The sequence below is a fragment of the Chaetodon auriga genome, chromosome 1 (genome assembly GCF_051107435.1).
Source record: "Chaetodon auriga isolate fChaAug3 chromosome 1, fChaAug3.hap1, whole genome shotgun sequence".
Classification (NCBI taxonomy): domain Eukaryota; kingdom Metazoa; phylum Chordata; class Actinopteri; order Chaetodontiformes; family Chaetodontidae; genus Chaetodon; species Chaetodon auriga.
Window position 1 is genome coordinate 3,294,261 of NC_135074.1, and position 18,173 is coordinate 3,312,433.

General features: G+C 39.6%; 1 protein-coding gene across 1 annotated transcript in view; it reads right to left on the reverse strand.

The window, feature by feature from the left end:
* Positions 1-18,173, reverse strand: part of cemip (cell migration inducing hyaluronidase 1) — a 169,630-nt gene that overhangs the window by 74,784 nt on the left and 76,673 nt on the right. Inside the window, exons 2-4 of the mRNA XM_076729296.1 lie at positions 14,309-14,478; positions 2,125-2,262; positions 729-867 (exon numbers count right to left, since the gene is read on the reverse strand). Coding sequence (XP_076585411.1) covers positions 729-867; positions 2,125-2,262; positions 14,309-14,360 — 329 coding nt within the window. The 5' untranslated portion in view covers positions 14,361-14,478. The remainder of the gene's footprint in view (positions 1-728; positions 868-2,124; positions 2,263-14,308; positions 14,479-18,173) is intronic.

The following is an 18,173-nucleotide window of genomic DNA, read 5'->3' on the forward strand; positions in this document are numbered from 1 at the left end:
GCAAAGCAACAACAGAACATTAACCATGACCAGGAAATGTTTCTTCCATTGAAGTCAGCACAGCACAGGTGGCATCATTGAGCTGAGCAGCAAGGAAGGAGTGAGGAAGCCTTCCTGGCCATCTTTGATTTTACATAGTTTGTACTGACTTTGATGGAGAGCATCTGTTGCAGTCAGAGTAGTTTTTTGTTACTTTTCACCTGCCTGTCTTTGTTTTTTTTTTCTTTGTTGTTTGTTTGTTTTTTTTAAGAAGTTGCTAAAAAGATTGACACAATACTTGATGAGTCAGTATTTTCAACTTTCCTCCAGGTAATACATTTCATGAGTATCATGGTTGTAGATCAGGACTGAGGCAATATTTGCTTGCAGGATCAATTCAGTGTTGGCTTTGGTCTCTTCTTGGTATATGTTGACATTAGGTAGATAAAAAAAACAGTGCCAAGCTTATCCTTTAAGATTACATGCTCCATAGAAATCCAATTTAATATTCTCCTGTTTTACAATAAATATGTAATCAATCAAATTACATCACATTGATGATATCAGAGAAGGACTATATTGACAAGATGAATCAGAATTTTAATGACTGGCCAGTAGGTTCATAATATCAGAGAGCTTGTATATTGGTTGCTTTGAATTGGTAAACTGACTATAACCTATGTTATTGTGTTGATCAGCATCACTTCTTTAAAACACATTGCTGCATGCTAAACTTCATACAACTGTACCTTCCAAAAAGGGAGATGGTGAGGTTGCCTTTATACGGACAGTCTGCACTTCCGATGTGCAGCTCCCCCTTGTTCCCAATCAGAATGTGTTTTGTTCGAAGCAGTATGGGCCGGTTGATGTCAGCAATCACCAGCTTTCCTACAGGACAGAGAGGACACAGAGAGAGAGAGAGAGAGAGAGAGAGAGAGAGAGAGAGAGAGAGAGAGAGAGAGAGAGAGAGAGAGAGAGAGAGAGAGGGAGTTGGTGTTAGTGGTGGTGGGGAGGTGGTGATGAAGTCTCCTGGCAGGTCTTTCATGCCCCAGTGCTCTCAGACACCTCCTGTCTCCCTACCATTTATGGCCCTGGGCTCAGGCTATCCACACACACACACACACACACACACACACACACACACACACACACACACACACACACACACACACACACACACAGCAGAAGTAGCTGGCCACCCACCTGTGTGCAATCCAATGATTCCAGTTCAGTAGTGGAGTGGTGAATAGCTGTTGAACACCAAACATCATTTCCTGTATGTGCAACTTTTCTTGCTTTCATCACATTTTGTCTTAAATAATATTACTCAGTGTTTTTGCACAATACATTCAACCAGAATGCAATATTGAATGTATTCTTTGAAATCTTCTCAGTTAATCATTATATAATAAATCAGTCAGAGACACTTGGAAGGAGGAGGTCAAGGAATCGATCATTTATAGTTCTACAGTTAAATGTGAGAGAAAAGGAAAAGAATCCAAGCAGCGATGATTGTTCTGCTGGGAGGACTAATACCCTAAAACACATACTATGATGGTATAGAATCAGAAGTGGGATAGGATTGGATGATACTAATGAACTGGTAGCCAAACAGATGAATCACTGAGGAGCCAATGACACCAAGCATGAATAAAACAACTGATGATCATATGATGCAACTTCAGTGCTCTGCCTAACTGAATGCTTTTTTAAGCAGTTAAAGACATACTGAAACACAAAAATATGTTTTTAAAAGTTCAAATTCTGTGTCCTATATTAATTGTTGTTAAATACATGTAAATAATATAATTTTTCAGTGCTTTTAGTATTAAAATTCCTTTGTTTTCCTTTCCTGTAAAATCTTACAAATTATTACATTTAATTATAGATAAATCTGGGTTATATGAAGAACTTTATCCAATCAAACATGATTTAGGTCAACTAGCTTACCCTGCCCATCTCTTTGCATTTGCATTTCCAGAGGAAGGTGAGGTTTAATTCATTATAGAATTTATAGAATTTCATTTAAATCCCCGTTGTAACGATACCCAACACATATATTCTGATTCACTCAGAAATATGTCACATTACAGATTATGAAAAAACCACTGACTGACGAACATAAAATGGACGTGTCTAGCTTACCTCCATTGAGAATCTCGATGGAGTGAACTGTAGCTGAACTTGTGAGAAGGACCTTCCTGCCATAACCGATTGTAACACGGTGGTCTTCACTGTGTCCTGGCATCCAGGGTTGCAGTCCTGGCTCCTTATCTGGACACACTGCAGGAGACAATAAATACACAAACATTTCTTTTCTTGAGAGACATACAACTCACAGTGACTTAACTCAAGTATATCATTTTTATGCTACTCAGGACATGCATTTTACAGCTATAGTTACTGGTTATTTTTGAGTTTAAGATTCTACATAAAAATACATATAATAATATTATAGAGTACACTGTCCTAGATTAAACACCTTTCACCTTCCAGATGTCTGAGTTGTTAGCAGTTTCACTAAAGAGATATTCCCCCCAAAAACTTCTACAATGGTTTCTTTAAATTAGTGTTCATGGCCCAAAGAGGCAGAACTTTTTTATTTAAATCTTTTTTTAAATCATCACATAGACTGTATGTTGGTTCATATAACAGCCTCCTAACAGCTAACTCACAAGCACCTGACTGAGTTCTCTTGTGTTGGTGTTCTTCAGAGAACAAGAGGGTCATCTGTGCAAGTTGCAACTGCAAGTTGTTGAGAGGAAGGCTATGACTTTTATGTTGTTTGTGTCTATGCACTGAACAGCAGCTGAGTGACTGACTTTCTTCGAGTCTCTGAGTGGGGCCCTGTGGGTTTCTGGAAAGGATACTGCCTAGGGACTTAATAGTTCTCCTGGGGGACTTCAACACTTCTTTAGGCAACGATGGAGGAACCTAAAGGAACCAGGAGGTGGCCTTTGGACTTCTGTGCTAATCATGGATTGACAATAATGCCATGGTCGAGCAGAGGGTGATTCATTAGTGTACTTGGTATCAGAACACCATAGGCCAAAGATTGATGATTGACTCTGTGGTTGTATCATCTGATATGCGACTGCATGTCTTAGACACTCAGGTGATAAGAGGAACAGGTGGTGAGTTCAATGAGGTGGCAGAGGAGCTTCCTGGAAGGAAAGAAAGGATAACCGCAAACATCTAGTTAGGGTGAGCTAAGAATGTTTGGCTGAGGGCCCTGTCCACCTTAACTTCCACTGTGGGAAGAATTTCTCATCAAAGGGGAGGGTCGGGACAGAAAAGCAAAGTCAGCCATCAAAGCCTCTGTAGAAGCAGCTACTTGGTACTGTGGTCAGAAGGTAGTCAGTGCCTGTTGTGAAGGCAACCTGAGAATGTGCCAGTGAACACAAGAGAGGGCCTTCAAGGTGAGGAAAGACACCTTCCAGGCTTGGTTTGGAAGCAGTTCCTGAAGTAGCAAATAGATACTAGGAGGCCAGAACACTGGCCAGTAGACCCTGAAGCAAAAACCTGGGTATGGGAGGAGTCTGAGGACAGGGGAGGAGAACTGCTGTCTCTGACTGAGGATATTGTCAAGTGGTGGAAAGAGCATTTTTAGGGATTCTGGACACAATCAGCACACCCCCTCTTGAGGAGGCAGAGTTTGAAGACTCAGGGGAAACCTCAACAATATCCCTAGCAGAGGTCTCTCAACTAATAAAGAAGCTCCTCAGTGACAAGGAGTCAGGTGTGGATGACATGTTAAAGGCTATGGAATTGTTGGGCTGTCATGTGTGACCATGTGACTTTCAGTCATCTGTCCATATCCTTAAATGTCTCTCCTTTTTGGATTATTAAATACCACTACTGGCCAGCAGGTTGCACTAAGGTGACATCAGGAAGAGTTACTGGGGCAACACTCCAATGCCAGCAGACAGAGAAGTTGTACGTCATTTTGGATAAAAGCATCTGTCAAATGACTAATTGTTATTGTAATTGTAACTGAAAGAGATTTCTTCAAATAGCCTTCAAAACAGTGTGATGGAAAGAAGGCTCCAACCAACTGTCGAACCTAGTGGCGGCTGGTGAATTTTTGTCTTGGGAGGGCTCACTTAATTTACCAAAACCAAAAAGCGGAGTTGGCAACACTGGACCAGAAGAATTAATGTATATTATGTTTACAAATAGACAGTTAAATGCAGGTGAATGTTACCAGTTAGTGAATTTGAATTTATCTCCCCAGTGTTTGATATGTTTGGCTCCAGATAAGATATAATTGGTACACACAAACCCTTAAAATCCCCTTTTCCATCATTAAACAAACCAAGAATGTATAAATATATTTTTTACTTCAAAAGTAAAAAGAGAAACAATTCATTTTCACAGCCAAGAGTACCAAGTGCTTCTTCTGTCCAGCTAGTTGCTTGGAACAACATATTTATATTTACATACTCAAATAAAAAAAAGAAGAAGAAAAAAACTGCAAATACATACGGATGAAACCAACAAACACTGGACGTTTTGTTTAAAAAAACAATCAAACCATCAGGCTTAAAGCCCAAAGTGCTTCTGTTAGCTAACATTTATATTAACAACCTTAAATGACAATGAAAACACAGCAAATCCTCATATTTAAGACTATCAAAGCAACAAAAAGTTGTCACTTTGTCTAAAGAAAATAACTGAAACTGATCACGCTTGATCAGTTGCCTTGGTTTGGAAAAGCAGGCAAGGGAAGCAAAATAAAGCACCTGCCTCACTGCATCCAGTTAGCCAAGACGTCTTGTCATACCAGCTCCGTGAAAAAGAGCGAGTATATCTCCTCCCTCTGGTCGTTTCTCAATACCAAGTACGCCAAGTTCGGACTTACGAACTTGGCAGTTCGGACTTAGCAAGTTCGACCTGGGAGTACAGTCTCTCCAGGACGGGAGGACGCAGGATGGTCATTCTGCAATAGGGACGGCAGCGTACTTGATGACGTCACCATCGCAGCTCGTCTGCCGGTTATCTCCGAAAACTTTGGAGCAAATTTTAAACTACGCGCTATCGTGATGAATCGACCACAGATTTTAAGTTTTAACATCCACTTTCTCACATAAAATAATCTTAAAACCACATTCCGTACTACTAAAACAGTAGTATTTCGAAACTTGTAACTTTACAGTTGTGAGTCCTCTCCTCCGCGATCGTTGCTACGAAATGCATTCTGGGATACGTGGCTGCCCCAAGTCCACACAAGTCACCACCCGATGCATCCTCGATAAAATGGGAGGGGCAAGAACACATCCGGGTATTTGACTGTACTTGGCGAGATGCGGACTTTTTAATTGGAACAGTACTTGGGCTCAGACTGATGACGTTTCTCAAGTACACAAGAACACAAGTACAGAGAAGAACGCATATTGAGAAAGGCCTTCTGTCTTCGGACTGCTGTCTAATTAAGACTCTTTCTCTCTTAGTTTCTCCTCTCGAACGGCGTTGTTTTTAGTGACTTCACTGAATTTTCTCTCTTCAGTTTCTCCTTTTTCAACTAGCTAATAATCTTGTTTGCTAATTACTCCGACACTCTGCGCTCAACGTCACTCGCTTGGCAGTTGTAATTACAGGCTGGCCGGTGAACAAACCGCTCGCTCTCTGCTGCCACCCCATGGCCGGTGGTGTGTATAGCGATCAGAGGGAGTCTGTCTCGTACCTCTTGTATTGAAGAGGAATGAACTGCGCATGTCAAAATTATAACGGGAGTCAATGGGGAAAGATGTGTGCGCCCCGTGGCCAGATATATGTCAGCTATTAGTATCTGTAGTCAACGTAGGACATTTCTAATCTGACTATTTAGTGCAGATTTTACATTTTAGTAACTCACTTCAGACTATATTATTCATTTTGCCTTTTTAAAACATAGAATATACTTGTAAAAGTCATTTTAAAAAACGTTTTATTAAAGGAAGGGCTGTGTGACTCTACATGATGTGAGACAGAGGGGGCAGCGCCCTAGCGCCCTCTATCGGCCAGCCGCCCCTGGTCGAACCTCAGATTCAGGAGGAGCAATTCAGATTCTGTAGTGGGCATGGAACATGTAAGGCAACTCTATCTGTACAGCACATTTCATACATCAGGAAAAGGCAGGGTTTGTCTAATATCTTACTGGGAGGTTACTACAAGTCTGTTTTGCATAATAACCAAATGCTGCTTCACTGCGTTTTGTTCTAACTCTCAGGACAACCAATGCACCATTTCAAGTTGAGGGTTCTAGGAGATGTATTTGAGCCCAGAGCCACAGAATGAGTTGTAGGCAAGCAGGATTTTGCTGTCAGTTCACTGGGTGACTGGTAGCCAGTATAAGGATTTTAGAACTGGAATAATGTTTTCATCAGGCCCTTAGGAGCAGCATTCTGAATTAGCCGGAGTTGCCAAAGACCCACTGCTCCTTCACATCAAAAACAGTCATTTGAGGTGATTTGGGCATCTGATCAGGATGCTTCCTGGGTGCCTTTCTTTGGAGGTTTTCTGGTCCAAATGGCAGGAGACCCTGGGGTAGACCCAGAACACACTGGAAAATGTTGCTGGGAGAGGGACATTTGGACTCCTTGGTTAACCTAAGTGGTAAACTTTACAATCAAGACTAATAAAAAAAAATGGGACATGCGACATGGATGAATATGGACAAGTGTAGGCACAGTAGCGATAAAGGACCAAACAAAAACTTTGCAGGAATATAAAAAATGAAGTAAAATAAAATGGTTCCATGAGTCACCTTTTCGCCTGTCGCTCCGTGGCCTTTACTGTATCAACAAGCAACCTTGTAGCAATGCTCCAGTCCCTTTAATGTGAAAGAATTGCAAGAATTGATGGAAAATATTCATCTTTTGGCCAAATGAAACCTTTTACAGCATGCGTCAGCTACTGTAGTGTTTATCAGGCTTTATTGTCACCTTGACAAAATCTTTTACAGTTGAACATTGCTTTTTACAGGACAAATCTGTAATATGAAACACTTAGACATTTTTTAGGGGGGACTCAAAAAAAAGTAAGTATCGGGGTGAAAAATGTTTGTGTCAGTTCTTCAGCATCAAAAAACAAGGGCTTCTTTTTGACTCACTATTTTGCATTGACATTAAACAATAAGAAAGAAATCCTTTATGGGGCAGAGAGAGAGATGAAGTGGGTGTACTGCCTGGATGTGCGCAGATATTCATATTTATATACAGTATAAACAGACCAGCCTGTTACTTTTTCTTGAAGGAAGGTTAGAAACAAATTTTCTTGAGGCAGTTGCCAAGTACTATGGGAAAAGCTTCTAAATCATGAGAGACAGAATTATAAATTACAGCACATCAGAACATCAGAAAATATGCAGTAATCCATTGATATATTAATCCACAAATTGATAATCACCAGCTTTAGTACCTCTGCTTTGTTAATGAGTTCTTTGCTGATCTGATTTGTTCAATTCCTTACCTACTCTGAAATTTGCACAGCTCTCCAACTACCTAAATGGGGATAAAATAGTACAAAAGGTTATTGGATTGCTCACTCAAGAGTAAGAGTGACTGATAAAGCCATTTATTCTGTGTCTGTTATTGTCAGGATAGCACAGAGACACTGTGTGTTTCTGTCCAGTCTGCCCAACAGAGTTTCAATCTATTGCTCTCTGGTGTGTGTGGTGGTTACCTCATCTCCCTGCCACCTAATGGATTTGTCAATGACATTGACTGGCTTGGGACCTGAATTGTCAAGTAGATTTCCCAGAGGGCTAACACTGATTCATAGGTGGTGACGCGTGATCAGCTGGTTTCTGTTTGTCTGTAAGTGACAGGCTTTGGAGGATGAATGTCTATGAAAGCAACAGGGCTGCAGACAAGCAGCTATGTGTTATCTTAATATTACGTTCATTTAAGTTTCTGCAAGTTCGTTCACGGACTGTCACTAAACTCAACTTGTCTTGCTTTTCCTTCTTGGTTGCCCTGTGCTGCTTTGCAATAGACAAATGGACCATTAATTTTATTACTTATTTTAATTTTTTTACTATTATATTTATCATTGATATGGAAAGCAACCCATAGGCAGCAGCAGCTCCTCATCAGCAGCTGTAAACACATGTACTTCTGAAGTCAGCCCTCAGAGATCTGTAGCTGTCAGTTACTGGAGTGTTTGACAGTTGTGAGTGTAACAGCTGAACCTGCTGCCTCCTTTGCCTGAAATTCCTTCTTAATCCAACAAAACTATGAACTGTACCTAAACTTCTTCAGAAAACCACCGACACAGCTGAGTTAAGCAGAATTCTGCCACAAAAATAAACAAGCCAACTAAACTACTTCTAAAGACAGGACAGGATAATAACTGTAACACAGCAATGATCTTTTAAAGGGAGCTGTTTTATTGTAGCTGTCTTGAATTACTGCTGATTACTCTGTCGTGTGTTCATGCTGTGAGCTTGTATTTTGCTTATTCAGGGTGGATGAGGCCAAAAACACCAGAGCTCACACTTAAGCTCCTGATGCGACCATCTGGTGGTGCACTCTACAACAAACAGCCTGTGTCTGTGGTACAAAAAAAAAAAAAGAAAAAAAAAAACGGGTTAAGAAGCATTGAGAAAAGTAGAAATATTAGACATAATGAACAACAGCTCCAGTAAAAATACATACATAAATATTAGCAAATCAAAATGCATTACTAAATGCTGAGCAGGGGTCCTAAGATATTAGAGGAATATATTGCTTCTTTCACGAGGGTTTTGCGTAATTAAATATAGATCTGTTATCTATAATTATTTATCACAGGGTCATGCTGGATCCAATCCCAGCTGACATTGGGCAAAAAGGTGAGTGACAACCTGGACACTTCGCGAGTTCATCACATGGTTGATACTGAGACAAACATCCATTCATTCAACAAGCATTCCCCTGTGGTTTAAACAGGTGAAATGAAAGACTAATCTGATTTAAAAAATCTGGTCAAAAATCCTGTTTCATTTAACATCCTGACATGGAAAATGTGAAATAATTTTGCTGGTAATCCATTATAAGGAGGAAATGCTGACTCTATAAGCAACACATCAACATTGGGGGACATAAAATGGTTAAGCTCCTGCAAAAAGAAAGGTAATAGATGCTAGCTTGTTTCCATTTGTACTATCAGTGACCAGGTTAGAGTTCGGGTAACCTTTTTTTCCAGCATGTAGGTTGCTAGCTTGGAGGCTGTTGTTGCCTCCTGTAGTAATGGGGATCTTGAAAATGGTAACATGCAGTTAGTGGAAGGAGAGGAAAATGCAGCCTGAAATAGGTGGCCAATGGCAAGCCTTACCAGCAGCCTACATCTGGTAAATCAGACTATGGTGACTATAAAAATGGATCTAAATGGGTAAGCAGGATCCAAGCATAGCTTCATGTATAAGTATTTGCAGAAAAGATTCTTTAGAAAAATAAAGAGATACATGTAGTTGGATCTTTGGAGCATTCATAAATGCATTTCTTAGAAATCTGATAAATACAGGCCCAGATTTTCTTCTCATTCTGTGTATAGTTCTACAACAGCAGCTGATCTGCTTGCCTTTGTAGGTGCATTGTAAAGGAACACCAATACATCCCTGCCAAGATTAATGAATAAAAATGGACTATAGAACACAGTTTTCACCATTTTACATGCAGTGTATTTAGACCCATTTTTAGTCATCAATTCAAAAGAACATATGCACTGCAATGCAATTCACTGCAGCATTGTTTTGTTAAAAAAGAAAGAAAAAGTTTTGCTACATCTAGGCATTACTGACAGCACTAAAAGGATTGGAACTAGAAGTCCGATCTGATGTATTTGTATTCACATGATTTCTTTATTTCAGTTCATTTCCAGACAGGAAATGAACTGATGGCATGCATTGTCTTAACAAAACAAATCAGTCTTAATAATACACTTGCTAATGGGCTGAAACCTGCTTAGCACATATTTTTCACACATTTTGCACATTTTCATTTACATGTTCCCCACTTAATATGTCAGACAATGAGGATTGTCTCTAAATTAGCCATACATCATCCTAATTTGCTTTTCTGGTTCTCTTTGATGTATTCTCTTGCTGTTTGCTTTTTAACAGCCCCATTTTCACATGACTGAGACATCATTAAACTGTCTTTTAATAAAATAACAAATCAAATCAAACACCATCCAGACAGAAGCTTGGCTGTTGGTGTTTATAGCTATGGATGACAATGTCTGTGAGTTGGTCCACCACTTCGGTGCAGACTAAAATATCTCAAAAACTACTAAATTGGCTGCCATGAAATTTTGTACCAACATTTAGGATCTCCAGGGAATCAATCTTACTGACTTTGGTGACCTTCTGGTATTTTCAGTTTTGACTGAAATATGTCAGAACCTCTCAAATGGATTGCCTTTGTCCAATTGTGTTATCCAGAGAAATCTTGAATTGTGATGACTCTGAGTTTGCATCTAGCGCTGCCTGCAGGTACAGGCCACTCCTGCAGCTTTCTGAATCCCACAGTCAGACTTCACTGCCTTTGAGTGTGGCTGTTGTTGTGGCTGTGCTGTAAACACGTTTGATTTTGATGAAGTCAGAGAAATCATTGTACAAACTACTTGTGTTCAAGCATTAACTGACACTTAGTCCTGTTGTAAAGTTTTGTCTTTAGCGTTGTATTCCAAGCCCTCACTGGTGCGACACCTCTCAGAGATCATCTGCTAACCAAAAGCAGGTCCGTTTTTTGTTTTTCTGCTGAAGAAGCTGATGCTCAGACTACATATCAGCCCAATAACTGCCCAATCCAACAGACATGAGTTGGGTATGACAATTTGTAATTTGTGGTGCATCATAGTGGAAGAAGAAAAATTGTGTGTCTTGAAAGCTTTATGAGGCACTGATAGAAAAATGACCGTGTCAGAGTTCTTTTTGCCTTTTTTTAGTTTGAACATGTCTCCATGATATTTCATGGTTGTTCACATTCCTGATCAGTGAGATCTGTCTTCCCTTCTTCTGGACTCCTTCCAAACATTCTGCAGGTCATGAACCTGACTTAAGTGACATAGTCCAGTCTTTAAAGACATGAGTGCTCTTTGTCCATTCATGGCTGTTCATGCTTGTCATGTTAATTCCCCAGTTTTTCCTGTTAATTCCAATCAAAACAGAAATGTGAAACACAGGACTTCCTCTGCAGCAAGAAACCTGTTTCCTCTGAAAGAGCTACAAGCAAAAAAAAAAAAAAAAAAAAGAAAAAAAGAAAAAAAAGAAGTGTGGATTAGGTTTGGTGATAATGCATAATTTGATGAAAGAGTAAGACAATTTCCCAAACCAGTAAATTTGATTTGAAAGTCACTGTTTACCAGTTGACCAGAGAGGACCAAATGGCCATTAATTCATACAAAAACATTTCATTATTCGCTTTAACTTCTACTTATGTTCCTTTTGCATGATGTCATTGTTTTCCTTGTCTTGAACTTCTCATTGTGATGCAGGCCCATTACTAAACCTTCAATAAAAAGCCAATCTGTCTCAGATTGAGATGCTGTTGTGGCTGTGATTAGAAAGATTTGCGAACAGCTCGGAAAGCCTCTATTTACCGTCACAATAAAGCTACAATAAAAACAAAGTCACTGAGAGAGATGTGTTAAGTTTATGGTGGAAGAGGATCTCTAATGCCTTGAGCACTATTACAAACACACACACACACACACACACACACACACACACACACACACACACACACACAGAGCAGAACCAGGATCAGTTATAGCCTTGCTTGGCTAGAGAGGAAGAATTGTGTATGTATATATATATGTATACATACACACACACACACACACACACACACACACACATATATATATATACACACACACACACACACACGCACACACTGGTCCGTTTAGATATCTGATATGACGTGTTATACAATTCTTCTGGACATGCACACTAAGCTTAAGGTAAAGAGAACCTGATCAGATCTGTTTTGTGTGTCATAAAAACACATGCACGTGTAACCACAGTTTGGCCTGATTGTGTTTTATCCTTTTACTCATCATCGTGAAGACTGACCAGAAGTACAAGTTTTCTTCTTTACTTGGTGATAGAACTGAGACTCTCTTAATGATCCAGTCTGCTGTTCAGCTCAGTGAAGGCAAACAGCAGCTCTGTTTCTCCCTCACCCTCTGGCAAAGCTCCCTCCCTCATCCTAAGAAATGAATTTGATGCAGGGATTAGTATCCTTCAACACCCCTTCAGCGGTTAATCCATAAACTGATAATGGTATATTCCTTTCACATGCAGGTAAATACTGTGCATCACTGGTATCCTGTACCAACTGTCAAATATTGATTATAATGATTTAGCGGAATATAATGGAATTAAAATTGTTTTGTTTAGTATGTTTTGGAGAAAAATTACATGCTGCATGCAGTAGTGTCAAGTTGTTGCACTAATTTACGAGTAGCTCACTACAGGTGCCTGTAAAATCTTTTTCCTGGGAAGGCACGCCTATTCTTTGCCCTATTAACTTTCAGTCTTTCTACTGTATATAAAACATCTAGCAACTTTAAACAAGTATAAAGAGGCTGTGTTGATATTACTGTACAGTTAAGATTATGTTGGCCAGCATGTTATTGCACAGTGGCAGAGAGCATTTATTCTAGAGAGGCCCTGTGAGCGCTTTGTTTCTTTACAGCTTTTGCAGCAATCCCATCACCAACAAATTACCTTTATATACTGCCAATATCTTTTGCTATCATTTAGTGTTACTCCATGTAAGAGGTGTAAGTGGTTGTACAAGACAAACGTGAAGTATATAAACATGATTTTTACGATCAGGTGACATCACCTCAATGCAATGGAGGTGAATAGAATTTAGCTTGTGGTGAAAATCCTTGACCTCACTCAGTTTTCACCCTTACTACTTTTTCCAAGAAATAACTGGATCATTTCAGTGCCAGTGCTATGAATTCCATTCACATCCATTGCATTAGAGTAAATAAGAAAAATCATACTTTTCTGCAATTTTCAACTGCAGCTCATGGTACTATATCTGATGAGACCATGGGATGCTGTGAAAAGCAATTGAAAGGGCTAGTATGTGGACCTGAAGCTATGTTTGGTTTTGTCAAACTACTCTTTCCAAGGTGAAGAATAAAGTTTCACTCTGTTTTTTCATGTAATCAGGGCGAACCAACTCTTAAATAGCCAGTTATTTGCATTCCACATACATTACCATCAGAATATCATACTTGTTAATCTGCTTCATGTATTGTACCTAAAAGTATCAATCTGAGAGCTACGGGGGCCTTTGGCGTCATAATCACTTCATGCTGCATTCAGGGTGTTTCACAAACTAATCTCCTTGACAGCTGCTGTTGTTTACATATGGAGATAATGCGACAGGTCCAACACATAAAGGTACACTTCAATTCAGATTTTTGACTGAAATGTGCAGGGATGAGTCCAAGATGGACTACACATTACTCCATTAACCCAACAATGAATGTAAACTACAAGTATTGTCTGTTTCTCTTCTGTGACCCAAGTCTTGATTGTTGTTCAAAAGCTATTGAAATCCACCTGATATTAAACTGTATGTTTTGTCTCTGCTATGGCGTACAGACCTGCTCTGTATATTGCATGTCCTCTGCCATCTGTAAAGGATAAGATTAAGGGATAAATCTGGTGATAGTTTTCTTAATGTCAACACATCCCATAGAATGACCACACCAGCAGTGAACTGAAGTACTGTCTGTATATCCAAAACCAGAAAATCATATTGAAGCACATCTTGGACTGTACTCTGGAGAGTAGTGTCATGCCAGGCAATGATCACAGCATGTTCAGAGACATGCTTCCCTGTTTACCTGATGAGGAGAATAAACCACCCCGACCATGTTCATTGTACTGACACAGCAAAACTGATTTGAAAAAATATGCAAAATATGTTTGACAATGATATCATCATTTTCAGTAACATATGCTCAAAAGATATTAAATCTGTATTCTATCAAAACTCCCACACAAATAATTTTTTATGCACCCTTTTAATTGAAAGCACAATTTCCATGCCTGACTTGTGTAAATGCAGTTTTTGTCTTCATTTGAAGGTCAACATCCTGAAATATGGATGTTTTGAGATTTTTCTATGGCTTTCATTCTTATTTTATCTCAATCTTCTCTCTTTGCTCACTGCACTTTGAGTAATAAGCAATAAGCTTGATATCACAGTGATTCATAGGGTGGCTGAATCTGAATACTGACATGGTACAAACTGTATTTCTTGACATTAAGTGTCCTTAGCCCACTGAGAAAATCAAGATCAGTAAGAAGAAGAAAAAAAACATGTCCTTAACTCACCTGCTTGGATGCTGGGGAGCAGCAGAGCTGCCAGAAACACACATGTCTTCATCTCTCTCAGCCTGCCACCGACCAACTTCACACCTGAGGCCTTCAAAGGTTGCTTCAGACCTCCCAGTGGGCTTCAGAGTGCGTGTGCCAAGTTCACAGTGGGAGGCTACCAAAGGCACCTAGAAAATAACATTGAAATGCAGAAGACTCAGCAAGACATGTACAAATAGGCAATTCTAAAGGACTCATTGGTATACAAGACTGGCAGGAGGTCTGGTACATTTCTGGACAGCCATGTCACTCAGTGTATCACCACCAGCTTTCAAGGTTGATTTTCAGTTTACTTTTAGAGATAATGACAGACACTTCTGTAACACAGACTGAACCACTGCAACATCACACAGGTTTTGCAGCACTGCTCTGTGAAGAACTTCACCGCTGGTATTTTGATATCAGGCCTTTGGTTGTCTTCACATGATTGACAGAAGAGACATATTGAGCCGTGTGGGTCACTGGTTTTTTATGGTCACAATGCAAATGCAGCAGCGTTATCCTTGGTAATGAGTCCTGCTCTGATCCTACCCCTCGCTGCTGCACTCAAAGCTCAGTTTTTTCACCCTTTTTTTCTGTGGCTTTTAACTACTGGTGACCATACAACTTGATAGAAACCTGTTATGAACAAAAAGCTAATCTCTTTTTCAGACTTTACAGAACTCTACAAAACCACTTGCAATTAAATAATTCTAACCACAATCTTACATCAGGGTGGGATAGAGCTACTAGGTTTAAGTTGCTATCAACATTCTTTGATAGTCTTGCTTTTCCAGCATTTTTCTGCTATCTTGATCACACTGTTGATGTAAATCTGTGCTATTCTGTATGTAAACCTGAGCTGCAGATACAGCCTCCTAGAATGTCTGGCTGGTCAGTGACAGGGCCTATACAGATCTTTTGGAAATCCCTTCTGGGTCCTTGGCTGTAAGAGATCCCCCCAGTGACATAGTGAATGGTGCCCAGACTCATAACGCCGCTAAGCACCATGTGTGGAAGCAGTTACAATTCTTGTCTACACATGAGAAGAGGCGGTGATCATGAAAACTCAAACAATTTACTGCCATCAGACTGCTGCAGTTTGCCCAGTGCTGCTGTTATTTTAAGGTCATGCAAACATTATGCTGAAACATTTTGTACAACATTGATACAGATACTTGTTTTTAGCTAACATAAAATAAAGTTTGTTGTTCAAATTGAGCGAGCAAGCAAGAATGCAGAATACATCTCTGCAGTAATTATTGATTACTATACATCTATTCTGTGCCAAAAAAAGTGCTAAAAGGTGTGTTATTCAGCAGAGGTGTGTGAAAAAAACTTCCATGTATGCCTCTTTTCCATAGTATCGCATGTATAACATAGTGTACTGAAATGTTCATCAATAAACAGCTCTTCATTTGACTCAGGCAGGTCTGAAATGTGTTAGATTAAAGTCTGAGTCTTTGCTGTCCAGGTGTCACTGAATGCATCTGGGATTTCGCAGAACCATCAGTATTGCTGGTCTGTTCGTTGTCCACAGCCAGCTGTGTCTCAGATTCATTCCTTTGAGTTTACTGAACACCTGCAGCCTCACACAGCAGCTGAAACGATAAGTCCATCTTTGAATTGAGAGAGTGATGTGCGCATGTGGCACAGCAGCCATAGCTTTGACCAAGAAATGCGTTATTCAACATAAGTGCATGAAATGAAGTGAAAACAAAGTGAAAGTGAGTGAGAAAGTAATGATATACACTAACAAATAACGGTGTGCACAAACAGGAAATCAGCTGCGGTCATCCATGCATTCAACAATCAGACAGCATCAAACATCTCCTCCTAACAGGTTCCCAGCCCCCGGATGATCTATCATACCTTTCTTACCAAAACAAATTAGGTGTTATCTGTTGATTACTTCTTTTATCACAAAAACAACTATCAGACCATGAGAGGCTAATGATCAATAAAATATTTCCCCAAATAACTTGTCTTATACATTACATTGGGCAATTATTGTTACATCTGTTGTTGTATGGGTAAAAAATGGCTCCATATTTCCTAAGAAAAAAAAAAAAAATCCCAAAACAACATATTACTTTGGCCAATCACACAACAAGAGTTACACTATGAACAAGGTTCATCTCACTGAACAAACATGGAAGTGAAGAGCTGTTGCTATAGAAATGATACACTATCCCATCTAGTTGCATTTGTGTAATCTTGTAGGTATTAATATGTTTCAGACCACATTCTTTTGAAAGTAAATCTTTTGATGAACAAAACACCCTCTCTCACTTGGTTTTCTAGTTTGGCCATACAAAGCATTGCAAATAGGAGAGTGAGCTAAAAAAAAAAAAAAAGAAAGAAAGAAAGAAAAAAAAAGACAACCTGATTTAATCCTCATATTCTCACATTCTGTAACACATTAGCATTTGAGTGTACCTTTTTTGTTCATTCTTGGGCCATCATTGTGTCATCCTGAGGTTCCCAGCCTTTACAACTCTTAGCCCCAAGACACACAGAACACAAGACCATTTTTTACATGTACATATATGTTTAACTGGGGAAGGATATGAGCTGTGCATGGTAGTTATTGTGATCTCTGGAAATGTTTTGACAGACGAACAAAGAGCACCGTTGTCACCAAGTACAGCACAGCGATATAGTCCTCCATTGTCCATAAAGTGGCATTAACCCTACCCCTATCCTGGTCTGTGAATAGCTGCTTTTGGAAACACAGAAGTCTGGAGAGTCTTGCTGCAAAGTTGCCAAGTTGGCAGCAATGACTGGAGGTTCTTCCTGACCACAGCTACATAAAAAAATCTGTAAAACATGTCAGGACATTTTGCACTCACTAAATGAGTAGTTGAAAATGCTCATTTAATGACTTAACAACATTTACTGCAGATTAATTGTTTGAGTTCTGCCTTGTGAAGATTCTCCTACCATTGTATAACCACCAGAAAATTCGCTGAATCACTGTAAACTGTGCAGCATTCTGATGCTGGCTTTGATTAGATATAATTAGCTGATGCTGCCATGTGGCGAGGTCAGTCAGAGGCTGTGGACATAACCGAACACTATAATAATTAATCATCATTTATTTTCTAAGTGGTTATAGATAATGGACGGATGTAATTAGCTTGCTGTTTGACTAGTTGTGAGAGAGTTAGTGGGAGTTTTTCCGTGCAGTCAGATGTAGTATGCTGGCCTATTTACCTTAGATGTAGATATACTGTTCACACAAGTGCTGACTTAATGAGTCAAACACAGCCTTATATTTCATTCAGTGTGTTAATGGTCTGTTATGCTGCTAATGCGGTTTGTCCCTCTATAGTTCCTGCCAACAAACTTTATCTCTGTTCAGATGCTGCTGTTTATGAATGCAAGTGTGCGCATATGCTCTGCAGTCGATCTGGCTGCGTCATTTGTGCACATTCACAGGTCACAGCTGTATAGTAATCACTGTTAAACATTTCTCCCAGGTAATCTCCTCTGCATATTTGAATCACATGGTTATCTTGTCAGGCAGCAGATTAATCCTTGTGCTGCAGCAGCAACAAAGGAAAATTAAAGATTCCATTTTGTTTTGCTGGCAAAGTGCCCATTTCAGCAAATATGTGATTTATGGTGGTTGTAGTTACTGTGGAGTTAATTACTTAACCAGCAAAATTTCCATATGGGACTCTGACACTGTGTTTATTCAAATCTTCTGTTTAAAGAGGGATCCTGGTGGTGGAGAGGTTTAAGGCAGTCTAGGTCTTGCAATTGTTGCATTTGTTGTGAACATCTGAGATCAGAGACGTGGCAGCATTCTACAATTCCTCTTCTCCATTGAAAATGTGGT